Source organism: Salminus brasiliensis, chromosome 19, assembly GCF_030463535.1.
Source record: "Salminus brasiliensis chromosome 19, fSalBra1.hap2, whole genome shotgun sequence".
Lineage (NCBI taxonomy): Eukaryota > Metazoa > Chordata > Actinopteri > Characiformes > Bryconidae > Salminus > Salminus brasiliensis.
The window spans coordinates 13,294,843-13,311,808 of NC_132896.1; the positions used below are offsets into that span (position 1 = coordinate 13,294,843).

General features: G+C 41.0%; 3 protein-coding genes across 4 annotated transcripts; 1 reads left to right on the forward strand and 2 right to left on the reverse strand.

The window, feature by feature from the left end:
- Window positions 1-340: 340 nt before the first annotated feature.
- On the reverse strand, window positions 341-3,830 carry LOC140540931 (dehydrogenase/reductase SDR family member 13-like). The gene is made up of 5 exons (XM_072663397.1): window positions 3,455-3,830; window positions 2,062-2,180; window positions 1,809-1,932; window positions 986-1,312; window positions 341-714 (listed from the first exon to the last, which is right to left on the reverse strand). Exons 1-5 carry the CDS (start codon window positions 3,576-3,578, stop codon window positions 452-454), a joined length of 957 nt encoding a protein of 318 aa, XP_072519498.1. The 5' UTR covers window positions 3,579-3,830; the 3' UTR covers window positions 341-451.
- An 838-nt stretch (window positions 3,831-4,668) lies between these two features.
- On the reverse strand, window positions 4,669-7,051 carry LOC140541574 (dehydrogenase/reductase SDR family member 13-like). The gene is made up of 5 exons (XM_072664266.1): window positions 6,842-7,051; window positions 6,533-6,651; window positions 6,280-6,403; window positions 5,225-5,551; window positions 4,669-5,079 (listed from the first exon to the last, which is right to left on the reverse strand). Exons 1-5 carry the CDS (start codon window positions 6,963-6,965, stop codon window positions 4,817-4,819), a joined length of 957 nt encoding a protein of 318 aa, XP_072520367.1. The 5' UTR covers window positions 6,966-7,051; the 3' UTR covers window positions 4,669-4,816.
- A 3,042-nt stretch (window positions 7,052-10,093) lies between these two features.
- On the forward strand, window positions 10,094-16,660 carry casp3b (caspase 3, apoptosis-related cysteine peptidase b). Of its 2 annotated transcripts, none has more exons than XM_072664267.1 (7): window positions 10,094-10,155; window positions 10,857-10,938; window positions 11,892-12,025; window positions 12,128-12,256; window positions 12,377-12,552; window positions 14,048-14,165; window positions 15,413-16,660. In XM_072664267.1, exons 2-7 carry the CDS (start codon window positions 10,862-10,864, stop codon window positions 15,637-15,639), a joined length of 861 nt encoding a protein of 286 aa, XP_072520368.1. In that variant the 5' UTR covers window positions 10,094-10,155; window positions 10,857-10,861; the 3' UTR covers window positions 15,640-16,660. The 2 variants fall into 2 exon arrangements, with proteins under 2 accessions (XP_072520368.1, XP_072520369.1); XM_072664268.1 differs by having other exon boundaries at window positions 10,101-10,159.
- Window positions 16,661-16,966: the final 306 nt, after the last annotated feature.

A 16,966-nucleotide genomic window follows, 5' to 3' on the forward strand; every position in this document is an offset into this window, starting at 1 on the left:
GGCTCTTGTTTTGGGGGATTGCTGGATGGATTACAGCCCTAACAGTGTACATTTTGTGAAATGCATTGTTTGTCTGAGCATAGCCACAGCACAAGTGCTGCCATTTGACACTACGACAGAAAAGAAAAATGCAATGGTTCCAGCCTGCTGTGCTGCGTTCATGCTTAGTGATGTGTAACTGATGTGTAGCACAATTTTTATTAAGTCCAGGTGTTTAACTGGTTTTCCATATTATGTTAAAGTCCATATTTCTGTTACATGCTTTGTTATGGCACTTTTTTATGTCATTTAGAAATGTGCAGTATCTAGAACAAGGCTTTACTAAAAAGAGGACAAAAAATGAGTATTAAACAACTTTTATTATTCAAATTAGGATCATACTGTTTGATATGAACAGATAAAAATAATGGAACAATTCTGCATGACTAGTGCTCTATCGATGGTGCTGTGCTCAGGCCATGCCAGAGAGCCTCTCGCTGATGTCCCACAGTTTTCTGGCGATCTCGTCGTCTTTGGCCTCCGGCTTCACATCCCGCACCACACAGTCTGAGAAGTAGCGACCGCTCAAGGGCTCGATGCCCTCCTCGAGTGTGCAGTACAGCGTGGTCTGAGAGCCGGACATTTCATCCGTCTGGATTATAACCGCAAAGATGGACTTCAAAATGTTAATGTACCAGGAATTCATGTGGCGACCAAGCTCTGACCTTACGGACCCTGGAGCACAAGAAGAAGAAGAAAAGTGTGGACATGAGCCTGGTTTCTTCAGTTCCAGATAGTTCCTAATTTGAGCATCTGTAGACACTCTATAGGTGACTCTCAAAAAAAGCATGGCCTGATTACCATGTGTATGTGTGGCTATTGGCTATTCTAGAGCTTATTCTTGAGAAATTTGCTTCTAAAGAAAATGCAAAAAATCTCATAGACATTTCTAATTCACCTCCAAAATCTACATCTAATCCACACTCTGCTCTGCTGTTATACTTGCCTGGGTGTAGGCTGTAGCAGGTCACTCCTGTTCCCTTCAGTCTCTTGGCCAGCTCGTGGGTGAAGAGCACATTGCACAGCTTGCTGTGGCAGTATGTTCTGAATATCGCACTATTAGACGAGCCCAGTGCAAGTCTCTTGTGTGTGTTTATGCAGTTGAAATCGATGGTTCCTAGGTCATGGCAATAGGAGGAAACGTTGACCACTCGGCTTGAGGCACACTCCTTTAAGCGCTCCAATAGCAAATTGGTCAGCAGGAACGGGCCGATGTGGTTGACCCCAAAGACTAGGCCAAGGCCATCCTCCGTGAGACCTGCTGCAGCGAGGCCTAAAACCAAACGACACAAAGCACACCTGACACTTCACACTAGCAAGAACAGCTTTAAATATTAGCCAGGTCAATCATACTATGACATCTGTACCTTTCACTACTCTTCCACTGTGTCCAAAAGAATAATTAATAAATGCGCAAACTCCTTTGAGGTGGGCATTCAATTGCTTGCTTGTAAATTCTCCATTGGAAAGAATTGCCACTAGAATATGAAGCTCTGGAGCAGTCGTACATGAGCCAACACTCACTCATGTGCAGTGCCATAGAAGAACCACTTTTCAGTGGAACTTTGTTCTGCCGCTTGATGCTCCATCAAATACTTTTTGTATGAACAAGACTTACAATCATCCAAGTACCTGACCTCATTAATGCTCCTTTGGCCAAATACAATCAAAGCCTCAGAGCAATGTTCCAAATTTAAGTGTAAAGCCAGCTGTCTACAAATATCTGTACATACATGCACATGGTCTCCACTCTGGGGTGCTTTCTTTACCTGCATTGTTGATGAGCACGTCAAGCCTACTCTCAGTCTTCAGAAAGTTCTCAACAAAAGAGCGGATGGACTTCAGACTGGCCAGATCCAGCTGCATGAAAACCACCTCATCATTCCCGCTCTCCTGAGAAGGAAAATACAGAGGAGGATTATTAGCAGACGTCAAAACCCAAAGAGTCTGGACTGGAAATGAGTCCTCAGGGGTAAATCAGAGGTGCTGAGCAGTGAGTGTGATGATGGTGCCTTTGCCCACCCTCCTGATGTCTCGTGCTGCATCCTCTCCTCTCTGTTTGCTTCTGCAGGCCAAGATCACTCTAGCGCCCCTTAGTGCCAAAGCCAGAGCTGTAGCCTTGCCGATGCCAGTATTACTGCCTGTTGGCCAAAGCAGTTAGTTAGCAGTGCAGCTACATTGTAGAGTTTAGATTCTCTGCCAGAACCCGACCCGATGCCCAACCCGAACTGGGCCACTTTCCTCTGGCCTTCTTGGGTCGGGCACATGTAAATGGTCTGTGACGTAGGCCTAGCATACGCCTAGCATTTTTTAATGCAATTTTTTATTTTATATAAAGCTATGGTGTGATAACCACAATATATCAAAGTAACAAATCACACTGTGATTGTATAAAAGGTGCACAAGTTAAAACATTATAATCACACAGTGTCGGCCTGCGCGGTGTGCACACACATTACCTCCTCCACTTGTCCGCATTACACTTGACCTGCAGCGCTGTGTGTAGCCAGCAGTACGGGCCAGACGTCAACCTGTCCTGGTTTTCTTCAGCCTTCTAAACGTTGCCTTGCTCGTAATTCATTTTTTAATGTTACATTGTCGTTTGACCTAAGCGCAGAATTAATGTGTGCAATAGCATTATTCGTTTGCAGCAACCTAAGCATGTACACCAGCCCATAACCTATTTCATTCGTTTTGATTAGACTGCAGTTTGTTTGATAGGCTGTTATAGGCCTTTATTATTTAAAGAATATCAGATGTTATCTTGGTCTATTTTTGCATGTAAATTATGATATTGTTGTTGGCTTACTGGAAATGAGTCCTCAGGGGTAAATCAGAGGTGCTGAGCAGTGAGTGTGATGATGGTGCCTTTGCCCACCATCCTGATGTCTCGTGCTGCATCCCCCCCCCCCCCCCCCCCCCCCCAAGATCACTCTTGCACCCCTTAGTGCCAAAGCCAGAGCTGTAGCCTTGCCGATGTTGTTAAGTGATATTAGAGCAGAGGAAAGCTTATTTTGCTGATGTGTGGGCATGAGGATCATTGGTTTTTTTAGGTAATAGACCGATGCTTCCTCCGTGTTGCGCTGTTCAACAACAACAATCTGAGCAGATTTCGCTCATTCACACAACTCGGGATTGTAGTTAAAAAGTTACTAAAAAAACTTTGGGTTTACATCGGGCTCGTGCTCATAATGACAGTTTGCGGGGCGGGCCAGGGTGGGCTCGGAAAGGGTCGGTCTGGATTGTTGGGTCTCGAGATACACTCTGCGGACCCCATTTTGTAATATGATCTAACGCAGAGTCATTCGCTTCCTATGTGATGTAGGCTGGAGAAAATAACCACCACGATTATCCTACTTTTCACGACAAATGAAGGTAAACGTTAAAAAAAACTGCTTAAGCAGTTCATACATACCTGTAACTATCACAGTCTTCCCATAGAGAGTGACTTTGCTGGTGCAGGTCTTCCTCTGCACATAGATCCTGTGGAGGATTAAATATGCTACAATTAGCACTGCCAGCAAACCCAGCCACAACATCGCGTCCGCTCCTGACCGCCCGCCGATCTGGAGCTGAGGAAGTAGGAACCGCAGACATACATCTGCCCATCTTAGTGAACCCCGCCCACTTTCTCCCACCAGCGGTTAGTTAACTGCTGAAACTGTTATGTAAGCCTGACCTCATTTAACCTCTCTGAAAGGATGGACGCTGTTTGTTTTTTTAAGAAATGAACAGTCCACCTTCAAACTGTTTAAATGAAACTATTTATAGGAATGAAAAGGTGTGATTAGCTAATGCAATGATTCCCAGCGCTATAATAATAATAATAATAATAATAATAATAATAATAATTATTATTATTATTGTTATATTGATACTAACACTAGTCACAATGCACGCATTACATTTTTAATAAGAAATAATCAAAGCAATGATTATTCAAATGCAAGCATTTGCATGCACATTATTAAATGCAATCAATACTAAAAAATAAATTATAATAAATATACTATATAATAAGTTGTAATTATACAAGAATTATATTAAATATAAGATATTAGATATAAGTATCAGTTTGAGATGTAATATTTAATATATCTGCATTTTTCATTGTTGTGTATATATTAATTTCTTCGAATGATCATCATCCAGGTTCTCTGAATCTGGTCCTTTTACTCTCCTGCTGTATTAATGCTGATATTCTGTCGTTAAAAAAATGAACTGTGCAGTTTGAATTTTTCAGTCTGGGCCTCTTCGTAGAGCAGCATTTTCTGGTATAACTGAGGGAAATTCCCATCGAAAGGACTAAGTGATCTACTTCTGTCTGCATGACTAACTGTTTAGGAGCGTGGTGTTTTCAGAGAGACCATGTGAATACAGTAGGGTTTGTGTTTCCTCACTACAGCTCTGCAGAAATGTGACATCAAATATGTTTGGGATGAAGGAGACTGGCAATTATCCAAGTACCTGACCTCACTAATGCTCCCATAGCAGAATGCAATGAAAGCCTCACAGCAATGTTCCTCCTTACACTACTAAATAGTTTAGTTGGTTTTCCATACTGTGTTAAAGTCCATATTACTGGTACATGCTTTGTTTTGGCACTTTATGTCATTTAGAAATGTGCAGTATCTAGAACAAGGCTTTATTAAGAGTGGACACAAGATGAGTATTATACAACTTCTATTTTTCAAATTAGGATCATACTGTTTGATATGAACAGATAAATATAATGGAACAATTCTGCATGACTAGTGCTCTATCGATGGTGCTGTGCTCAGGCCATGCCAGAGAGCCTCTCGCTGATGTCCCACAGTTTTCTGGCGATCTCGTCGTCTTTGGCCTCCGGCTTCACGTCCCGCACCACACAGTCTGAGAAGTAGCGACCGCTCAAGGGCTCGATGCCCTCCTCGAGTGTGCAGTACAGCGTGGTCTGAGAGCCGGACATTTCATCTGTCTGGATTAAAATCTCAAAGATGGACTTCAAAATGTTAATGTACCAGGAATTCATGTGGCGACCAAGCTCTGACCTTACAACCCCTAAAGCACAAGAAGAACAAGAGTGGACGTGAGCCTGGTTTGCTTCTAATAAAAATGCAAAACTGACATCTCAGACATTTCTAATTTACCACCACATTAGACCATTCCTTTCATTATCCACACTCTGCTCTGCTGTTATACTTGCCTGGGTGTAGGCTGTAGCAGGTCACACCTGTTCCCTTTAGTCTCTTGGCCAGCTCATGGGTGAAGAGCACATTGCACAGCTTGCTGTGGCAGTATGTATTTAATAAGTCCATATTAGACGTGCCCAGTGCAAGTCTCTTGTGTGTGTTGATGCAGTTGAAATCGATGGTTCCTAGGTCATGGCCATAGGAGGAAACATTGACCACTCGGCTTGGGGCACACTCCTTTAAGCGCTCCAAAAGCAAATTGGTCAGCAGGAACGGGCCGATGTGGTTGACACCAAAGATTAGGCCAAGGCCATCCTCCGTGCGACCTGCTGCAACAAGGCCTAAAACCGAACGACACAAAGCACACCTGACACTTCACACTACGATGGAATGAGGGAAAGTTGTCTTAAAAAAGAAGCTTAAGAGAGCGTTAGAAAGGAGAAACAGCTTCAAATATTAGCCAGGTCAATCCTACTATCACGTCTGTACCTTTCACTATTCTTCCACTGTGTCCAAAAGTATCCAGACACCCCTTCTAATTCATAAATTCGCAAACTCCTTTTAGGTGGGCATTGCTTGTAAAATCTCCATTGGGAAGAATTGCCACTAGAATGGGAAGCTCTGTAGGCATGCATGAGCCAACTCACTAATGTGCAGTGCCATAGAAGAACCACTTTTCAGTGGATGGTCCTTTTTTAAAGAACCAGAATTATAAATGACTGTAAAGAACCTTTATATTATGTAAAGATCACCCAGAGCACTGGGCTGTAGAGCAGTGGAACTTTGTCCTGCCGCTTGATGCTCCATTAAATACTTTTGGGATGAACTAGAGTGGCAATTATCCAAGTACCTGACCTTACTAACACTACCATGGCAGAATGCAATCAAAACCTTACAGCAAAAGTGTAGAGCCTTCCCAGAAGAGTAGATGTGATTATTTCAGCAAGAAAGATCAGGCTCTCTATTGATACCCTTGTTCTCAGAGAAAACGAAGGACGACCGGCTGTCTACAAACATTTGGACATACAGTAGGGTGCACATGGTCTCCACTCTGGGGTGCTTTCTTTACCTGCATTGTTGATGAGCACGTCAAGCCTACTCTCAGTCTTCAGAAAGTTCTCAACAAAAGAGCGGATGGACTTCAGACTGGCCAGATCCAGCTGCATGAAAACCACCTCATCATTCCCGCTCTCCTGAGAAGGAAAATACAGAGGAGGATTATTAGCAGACGTCAAAACCCAAAGAGTCTGGACTGGAAATGAGTCCTCAGGGGTAAATCAGAGGTGCTGAGCAGTGAGTGTGATGATGGTGCCTTTGCCCACCCTCCTGATGTCTCGTGCTGCATCCTCTCCTCTCTGTTTGCTTCTGCAGGCCAAGATCACTCTAGCGCCCCTTAGTGCCAAAGCCAGAGCTGTAGCCTTGCCGATGCCAGTATTACTGCCTGTTGGCCAAAGCAGTTAGTTAGCAGTGCAGCTACATCTACAGACCCCTTTCTGTAATATCTAAGATCTAAGGCAGGGTCACTTGACTCCTGTGTGATATAGACTCCAGAACACAGACACGATTATCCTACTTTTCACGACAAATGAAGGTAAACGTTAAAAAAAACTGCTTAAGCAGTTCATACATACCTGTAACTATCACAGTCTTCCCATAGAGAGTGACTTTGCTGGTGCAGGTCTTCCTCTGCACATAGATCCTGTGGAGGATTAAATATGCTACAATTAGCACTGCCAGCAAACCCAGCCACAACATCGCGTCCGCTCCTGACCGCCCGCCGATCTGGAGCTGAGGAAGTAGGAACCGCAGATATAAATCGACCCAAGTGTGCGAACCACCCGAGCTCTTCGTGAACTCTGCCCAGTGTTTTTTTTTTTTTTTTTTTTTTTTAAAAACCACCAGAGTTAACTGCTGAAAGGGTTATGTAAGCCTGACGTCATTCAACCTCTTTTAAACGATAGACACTGCGATTCTGAAAGAAATGAACAGCCCGCCTCCAAACTGTTCTAATAAAACTATTACTAATTTACTAATACTTGTTACTATAGCAAAAACACTTGTCAAAATATTCATTAAAATTATTAAGAAGAAATAAACAATTATTTTTGAGATTTCGCTCAAGCACACGCATGCGCATTCAGCAGCTGAAAAGTTTTGAACAGGTCACCCCGTTTGTAGATTTATTTATTTATTTATTTTTTTATTTTTTTATAAAGGTGCTATTCACATGAAATTCTCGCATGCAAAACAAACCACATATGTCCATAAATTAAAAGTTGTGTAATAAATAAAAAAAAGACACCGGGAAAAAGTACCAAACACTTTTACTGTAGTTTATTTAATACCTTGTACAAAAGCCTCCTGTATGGAGAAACTAGCCGCATGCATGGCTCAGGTGTGACTTTGGCCCATTCTTCCATACAAACGCTCTTTAATCCTAAAGGTTCAGTGGGCTCCTTCTATGAACGCTGTGAACTCTGAGTTGGATTCAGGTCAGGTGGTTGGCTAAGCCATTCCAGCAGCTTTCTTTTCTTTCTCCGAAACCAACTCAGAGCTCCCTTGCCTGTGTGTTTGAGATCACTGGCTTGCTGAAACGTCCCATCATCCTGGTAGATGGCAGCAGATGTTTACCAAGAATGTCTCAGTACATTTGTCCATTCATGCTGGAAAACATCCCCACACCATAAATGTTCCCACCTCCAAACTTCACTGTTGGTATGCTGCCTTTTGACCTCCAAACATGGTTTTATGTATTATGGCAGCCAAAGAGTTCAGTTGTGGTCTCATGTGACCAAACTATATTGTCCCACTCCCACTATTTCACAAGCTTGTCTAAGTGTTGTTGAGCAAACTTTAAATGTGCTTGAACATCCTTTTTCTGTCTTGTGTGGTGAGTGTGCATACAGGCCATGGGTGCGTTACTTATTGTTTTCTTTGAAACAACTGCACCTGCTGATTCCAGGTCTGTCTGTAGCTCTGGGACAACTCTTCTGATCTACAATCCTGCAGGAAGCACCTGGTCCTGGACAGTTTATCCTGAAATAATGTTCTTTCCACTTCCAGATTATGGCCTCTACAGTGCTCACTGGAACCATCTGTAGTGTAGACATTCTTCTGTAATCATTGCCATCAGTATGTTTGGCAACAACAATGATGTGGCGAAGGGCTTGAAAGAGCTCACTGGGTTTACGCAGCTGCTATTAATTTGCACTAAGTGACAGGATTGCTTTCTAATTACTGATAGATTGCAGCTGGGGTCATGACCTACCGTGGCTTTTTGCACCTCTTTTTCTTCATGTGTTCAAGTTCAAGTTTCCCCTGTGTCTGTTCTCATTATTACACATAACTTAATTTATTTATGAGCATCTTTGATTTCTCTCCTGATTTGTGGATTGGATGGGTTGCTACCAACGTCTGGCGAGAATCACCTTTAGAAATATATTTACTTAGTGATGTTAAATGTATTCACCTGCTGTAATTATTAACATTAATCAATACAATTTATTAATTAATTAATACAAAAATAAACAATAAATACAATATAAATAATATATTATATTATATATATATATTCTAAATATATTATACTATATTATACTATGTTATAAATAAAATATTATGTTTTTTTCATGCAGTATCCACTAGAAAAGTTACAGTAGAGGCATTAGTCAGTGTTTTTATGATTTACATTTTAAGATATAAGGTTAATTAAACGACGAGTAACAGTTTGAGATATATAATATTTAGTTCATATTCAGGTTGTGTTCAGTTCAGAAATGTAGCAGCACAGCGCCATCTTGTGTCCATAATAAACAATTAAAATATAATCAGGCCACATGCCTGAATATACTGTAATCTTTATGTAATATTGTATTCATAGTATAGCAGATGTTGGCGCAGTAGGTGGCAGACTAGGGTTTGCTTTCCCAGATCAATTCCTAATGACCATGTTAAACTCGAAATGGACTCTTAACTATCTGCCTCTACTAATATTACCGTTACCATATACTCTTACCACCCCTACTGTAAATATATTAATACTTAATAATAAATGATACTACATCATGATAATTGTGATACTTATTTTATGATATTATGATTGTTTGCACACCTGAGCAGTAGAACAGTCTTCTGTTCTGGGTCTTAGTTCAAACCAGAAGCGGATTGGTCCCTCTTGTGAGTTAGGGGGGTTCCCCCCCAAGGTTTCTTCCACCTACTCTGAGGGAGTTTTCCCTTGACGCTGTCGTCTTGGGCTTGCTTACTGGGGGTCTTAGTTTTTCATGTTTTCTTATGTTGTTGCTTGTCTTGACTTTTTTTTTTTTTTTTTACTGATGTAAAGCTGCTTTGTCACAACGCCAGCAGTAAAAATGGGCTATACAAATACATTTGATTTGATTACAAATTACATCTAAAATAAAATTAACGAATAAAACTACGAAATTAGACTGAGATATTTTTTAAATGTATAAATGAACAGCCCCATGTTTTACCTGATATATCTACACTGTATCCTGATTTATTTATTTAAAAAAAAGTAAATTATAAAAAAAATACAAAATATTCAAAAATATTTTCTGTGCAAAACCAACAATTCTGTTCTAAATCACATTTGGAAAAATGATACTTTTATTTATTTGGAAATTATACTTTATCCCAGACACCTCTGTTTAACGGCTATTCCAAAATAATATCCATCGAGGATATTAGCAGAGCTCTAATAGCACTGTTCAACATTGTGTCTAATACAATGCAGCGTGCAGTACAATGGCACAGGAAATCGTGTTGGGGGGCGGGGTTTAGACGTTGCGCTCCATTTCGATTGGCTCCCTGGTGTTCTTGGGCGCGCGCGCGTCACACTTGTGGATAAAACCTACAGTTCGTTCTTTGGAACTCAAACAGCCGGCTCCTGACTTCTGACTCCACTTCCCTGTCCAGACAGCACTGTGTAAGTGTGTAAGTTTGTCTTTGTAAGTCGTTTTGGTTCATAACGCATAATTACCGTGAAGACTTTACGTGGCTTTGGCTTTTGGTTCAGGTTTGGTCGTAGTGACAGGGAGTTTTCTGGTCAACGTCTACTCAACAAACTAACTAACTTCTGATAAGGGGCGCATGTGCCCTGCTATGGTATGTGTACCTCCTGTCTGTTTTGGTATGGAGAAGGTTTAAGTTGTCTCATACTTAATCTTAGAATCTTAGAATCTTTATTTGATCATTTTTATGTTGGTTTAGAAAGGGGAACCGTGCTCCTTCTGTCTGGCTGTCAGTAATGACTGCTAACCACAGTAGTCGAGAGAAGTGACATTCCTTTCAGCTATTAGTTAGCTGTTTTTTTTAAAGCAGAGGATCACCCAGGCATACACTGAATGACCATACCATGACCAACATTTCTAATTGAGATTTGATCATCATTGCTGTGGCATACTGAAACTAAAAGCCGTTCAGTGGAAATGGTGTTCACTATGTAGACCAGAAGAGGAAATAATGAAGTAGTAATAACCAAGAGTGTGCCAGTGCCTACTTGGTATCAGTGGCAACACTACAATAAACAGTAAAGGTGTAATCTAGCTTTTATATTAGTGTGCTTAGTCATGCTTTGTGTTTTGCATGTATCTGTTAATACCCTTTTTTAAATGTGTGTTGTTGTAGAGAGCATGGCAGACATGGAGAATAGTAGTAAACAAGCAGATGGAGGTGACAATGTGGATGCCAAGGGGTCTGACCCCAAAAGGTAAAAATTTTAAACTCTGGGTTGGGTGGGATTGTTAACAGTTCCTATTTCACATATCTTTGATATTCAGGAAAAACATGGACAAGTACCACAACCAACATGACTATAGAAGCAATTGTCTGTAATTCACGGTGACTCACGGTGAACACCACTGGGCAGAACCCCGTTCTCTTTAATGGAAATTCCACCCATTTGTTCTTTAAGACGAGATTATTTTTATTTTATTATTCGAGATAATTTGGTTTTTAAGTCATGCAGAAGGACGTAAAACACTCTCCAAGATTTCAGACAACATAATTGCACTGATCAGCCATAACATTAGTGGAAAAACACTGATTATCCTCATCTACACTGAAATCTATGAAGAGGTGGGATATTTTAAACAGCAAGTGAACAGTTCTTCAAGTTGATGTGTTAAAAGCAGGAACAGTGTGCAAACATAAGAATCTGAGCTTCTGAAAGGGTCCAAATTGTGATGGCTAGACTACTGGGTCCGAGCATCTCCAATACATCAGGCAGGTCTTGTTGCGCTTTTCTGGTATGTAGTGGACCTTCAGCACCTACTGAAAATTGTTCATAAAGGGACAACAATGTGCTCCTAAATCTCATTCATGTGATCCATGGAGGCCCCACTTCACAACTTACAGGACTTAAAGGACATGCTGTTAATGTCTTGGATGCCTTCATAGGTCTTGGAGTCCTACTTTGAATGATTACATCTGTTGTGGTGGCCAAGGGGGACCTATGTCGGGCAGGGGGTGCTCATGTTATTGCTGATCAGTGTCTATTCATTTAGTCTGAGCCAACATTCTGAGTGAGTTTTCTCCGCAATCAAATGTTGTGGATATTAAAAAAGCAGAATTCTTCTCAGCAGTACTTCTAGATTTCAATGGATGTCTGGATGCATCAAAAATGTTTTGAGGACTGACTATGTCGATCTGGCCTCTGTTCAGGTCTCAGGCCGTTCACGGTGGAGCTGTTCCTGACAAACACAAATCCCATCCTGATGTGTACAGATACCGCATGGACTACCCCAGCATTGGTAAATGTATCATCATCAACAACAAGATTTTTGACCGGTCTACTGGTAAGCAGAAGTAAAACAGACAATATTTAGCATGTATTTGGTGTCTGAGATCATTGATCTTAAAGAGTATTTTGCCTTCTTCATATTTTTTCTCTGTAAAAGGGATGGCAGAACGAACCGGAACAGACGTGGATGCGAACAAGGTTTTAAAAGTCTTCAGCGAGCTGGGTTTCAAAATCTCAGTCCAAGCCAACCGAACAGTTTCACAAATGAGGCAGATTTTAAGATCAGGTTTTTATCATTTCACATATTTATTGCCCATAGATGAATCATTCAGTCAAAGGCTCTCTCTTAAGACCACTCCAGACGTTGTAGTAGTTAAGTCTTGACTCTATTAACTTTCGTCTACAGCGTCCAGAGAGGACCACAGCCAGTCTGCCATGTTTGTCTGTGTCATACTAAGTCATGGCGACGAAGGACAAATCTTTGGCACTGATGGGTACATAGAACTGAAGGAGCTGACTGGACTCTTCAAAGGAAACCTGTGCACTTCACTAGCTGGCAAACCCAAACTCTTCTTCATACAGGTCTGATTTAGCAGGATTGCATGATTTTACAGATGTCATCACTTCTGTTAACACTCTTGTCAAGATAGATATACTGTGTAGCCTCAACTCGGTAGAATACCCGCACAGACCTGTTTATTGGCTTAGCGTGTCCTTTTCTCATTGCCTGTTTTGTGTCTCAAGTTTCGTTTTTTTTATTTTTTACTTGTGTATCATCACCAGGGGTCAGTAAAGAGACTGTGGTTTTAGTGGTTTTAGGCCTTGAACTACAGCAGTGTTCATTCACATTGTTAACAAAGTACTTGGCTTTAATCTTATTTACTGTTCATTTGGTCAATGTAGTCTTAGGTAATCTTAGGTTTGTAACACACTTACCCATTCTGATGAATGTTCTGGCCTAGGGTTCTCAAAAGCATCTTGACACCAAGATGATTCTTAAAAGGTTATTAAAAGGCTACTCTTTTGAACCTTAAGGTCAACATATTGGTCAGAAAGCAGCTCTATGGAGGTTCAGAGTGGCTCAGCTCAGTCTAATGGGCTACCACTATGGCCCGGGTTGTGGTTATTATTGTAATATTGGCAGCACAAGCACTCTGCTTAAAATGACCTACACTGAAATGTACCTTTGAATAGTCCAACTGAAAGTCCAAACCTGCTGCCAGTCGTTAAAAGAAAAAGACGCTAGATTAGAAAGTCAGTCAGTATGAAGTACTATGGTTTTAGGCCTAGGACTGTAGCAGCGTTCATTTGCATGTTCAACAAACTATACACACACCATATGAACAAAAGTATTAAAACACCTGTTCATTTATTGTTTCTTCATCCTGCTTTTGTTGGAGTGTCCACGATACAGGGAAGTTTTTATACTAGACTTTTCAGAGCATTGCTGTGAGAACTTTATTGTATTCAGCAACAAGAGCCTTAGTGAGGTCAGGATGCTGGATGATCAGCTCCCAACCTCATCCCCAATTCCACAGCTCGCCTCAAAGGTATTGGATAGCGCCCCATCATTCTAGTGAACACAGTTCCTCTGCCCCACAGCTTAATGGTGGGGGCTTCATCCTTTCTAGCCCACATCTGGCATTAGGCAGCATGGTGCCAATAGGTTCATGTTTATCTGCTACGGAGTGTCCTATTCTGTTGGCAGTACTTGTCTACAGGGACTAGATAAGCTGTGTGTGTGTGTGTGTGTGTGTGTGTGTGTGTGTGTGTGTGTGTGTGTGTGTGTGTGTGTGTGTGTTTATATGCACATATGTGTCAGCAATGCGTGCAACGTCAAGTAGCTGAATGCATTCATTAGAAGGGCTATCCACAAACATGTAGTCTATCCTATGCACTCTTCTTTTGGACATTGTGGCCTCAAGGTAACAGTGTCTAATTTTCAGAAAGGTGTTTTCTCAAAGCATGAGGCAGAGCGAGCATCACACCGAACTCTTTCTTCCAGTTAAGGTGATCTTAAAACGTAGATGCTTTTGGGAAACTGGGCGCTGATCTATTACTTGTGCTTCGCTTTCAGGCGTGTCGTGGATCAGACCTGGACCCTGGCATTGAGACTGACAGTGTTGATGATGCAGAAGGAACACACAAGATTCCTGTTGAGGCAGACTTCTTGTATGCATACTCCACCGCCCCAGGTAGGAACAAGAGAGCAATGTATCTCTAAAATTGCATCTTTAAAGCAACAATATGTAGCAACTGTACCTTTTAAAAAACAGCTTTTAAATAATTTTGATTTCGGTGCACTGTCATTTCCACTCCAGGCTTGGCACGCTAGTAACTTTGTAACTTTGGTGGCTCAAGAGTTTTATTTTTATATATGTGTGTGTAAATTCCTGTAACGTTTTCATGTTAATCCACATGCTTCTTTAACATCTTACAGTTTTGTAAGTCTTAGAAGATACAGAATAATAAATGCACATATACATGAGGGTATATAACACAACATGAAGTTCATAGAATTATTTCTATTTACAACAGTTGTGTAAAGTCAAATACACTCCTAAACTGTAGGGGGAGCCTAAGAGCAAAAATATGTTTTTGGATAGCGCTACTCTAAAGGAAAAAGTGCTGTATACAGTTTAAATCCAAGACACATTTGGTAAAATTCAGAAACTAAAGTGCTGGAAAAAGTCAGGTGCTCTCTACTCTCTGTAGCTCTGGGAAACAAAGAAAGTGGCTCAGGCTGAAACACAATGCTATTCCAGCCAGTTAGGAACAGGGAGCATTCTTGCTCGGGCACAGGACAGGGGCATGTATGTGTGTGGGTGTGTATGCGAGATGTGTATCTGGACCTTGCTAGCTACATGTTGAACTACATGCATTGTCATAGAGAGATGGCCGAGAAACGGGGAAAAAAAGGAAAGACCTTTCAAACGTTTAAAGGTATGAAAGGGGATTTTCATGTATTATGTTATTTTTGTGAATATTTCTGAAAACAACAATTGTAGCAGCAGTTTGCTAATGCTACCTTGGCTAAAGCTAATTACTTGCCATGACATTGTTCTCTCTGACATTATATCATGGCATCATACAACATTTTTGTAGGGTTTTGTGGCCACGAAGATCCATAAAGATGTTTGCACATGCATGATTTAGGAGTTCGAATGCCAGAATCGTATACAGCCCCTTTAAAGCATTTCCTTTTAAAAATGTCTGTCTGTTGTTGTTTTTTTAACAATGTGAAAAACAGCTGATGTTTCCAAACGTAAACAAGGTTTCCTTACAACAGTGAAAAACTGAAGAAAAAACGCACATTGTAGTTGATTGTGTGTGCTGTACAGGTTTTTGTGTGTGTGTGTGTGTGTGTGTGTGTGTGTGTGTGTGTGTGTGTGTGTTTTCAGTACTCCATTCCTGTGTACATACAGTATGTTCCTTTCCACAGGTTATTACTCTTGGAGAAACACCGCCAACGGATCCTGGTTCATATCCTCCCTGTGCGAGATGCTGGCAAAATATGGCAGAGAGCTGGAGATTATGCAGATCATGACCCGTGTGAACCACAAGGTGGCGCACGAGTTTGAGTCTTCCTCCAACCTGCCGGGTTTCAACGCCATGAAACAAATACCATGCATCATGTCCATGCTGACCAAAGAGCTGTACTTTCCATAAGGACTGTTATTTTCCAGGCAAATAGATCAAGTTTGCAAGACTTTCTACAGATGGGTCTTGTTATAAAGGTTCAATTGGCACAGTGGTCCGCAATGGGAGCCAACGCAGACAATCCAAAGAATGACCACCACAGCAATACAAGGCCTTATCTGTAATCAGTAGAATGATGATGATGATGATGATGATGATCAAATTAATTTAAGAAGGATTTAATCAGGGAATTTCTCATGTTTGAAACCGATATCTAGCTCTTAGATTTTTTGTGAATGAACTCAGGGTCATTGAATAAACTTTAACTTAAACTAAGCACACTTTTTTTCTTTTTCTTTTTTTTACGGCTCACTTGTGTGGCTTTTTGGTAGGGCAAAGTCCGCACTACACCGAGTCAAGCAAACAAGTGTTTTCATTCATCTGAAAAGACACAAGTGTCCCTTTTTAAACTTATTAAACAAGATCAAGAACACATTCAGTATTGGAATTGCTCCATAAGTACATTATTACTGGGTTTGCCATGGCACCCTTTGGAGCTCAAATCCCAAATGTGTTAACACATTGATACCACAGAGTAAACAAATCTTCTGTGGTGAGAGTACACAACCTCCAAAGATCCTTTTCTGCACAGAACAGAAAGCAGAACCACTCGCACGTCACGGTAAACAGTTTCATTTCCATTTCTTTCTGCAAGTATCAGCTTGCGCTATGTTTTGTAATCTGCTGAGAACAGACTGTAGTACAGTTTTGCCAATACATGATCCAAACATCTCAGACCTTTAATCAGTCGTGTTTAAATTCTGCTGGCATGGATCTGCTCCAGCACACTATTAGCAGCCAGTTGTTGGGTGTGACCCTCTAGATAAGACTTAGAGAGTGTGTGTGTGTGTGTGTATGTCTCAAGACAAGCCTAATTAGACTGCTGGGGCCATATTGCAATAAAACATAGTTAAGTGTGGTAAGTTTCTGTTATCTATAACAGCGGCGCTATAGATGTGAGAGTTGATTACAACAGCGTAATTGAAGCAATTAAAAGGGAAGGATTTTAAAACACTGTGTTGTTTTGTTTTGTTTGATTTATTTATTTACTTACTTACTTACTTACTTAATTCAAGAACAGGTTGACCAGGTAGGCTAATGCCACCATAAGAATATCCTCTCACTAAAATGTTAAAAAGGTCAGCCATGAAAAGTTACACAACACTGCATTACTAAAAGCAGCCAGAATGGACCAAGAGGTGCATATTCATAAGCACAGTCACTATCAACCAACCAAGCAGTGGAAATACCCTAATTCAGTTTTTGGTCAGTAGGCCAGCATTGCAACGGCCTAAAG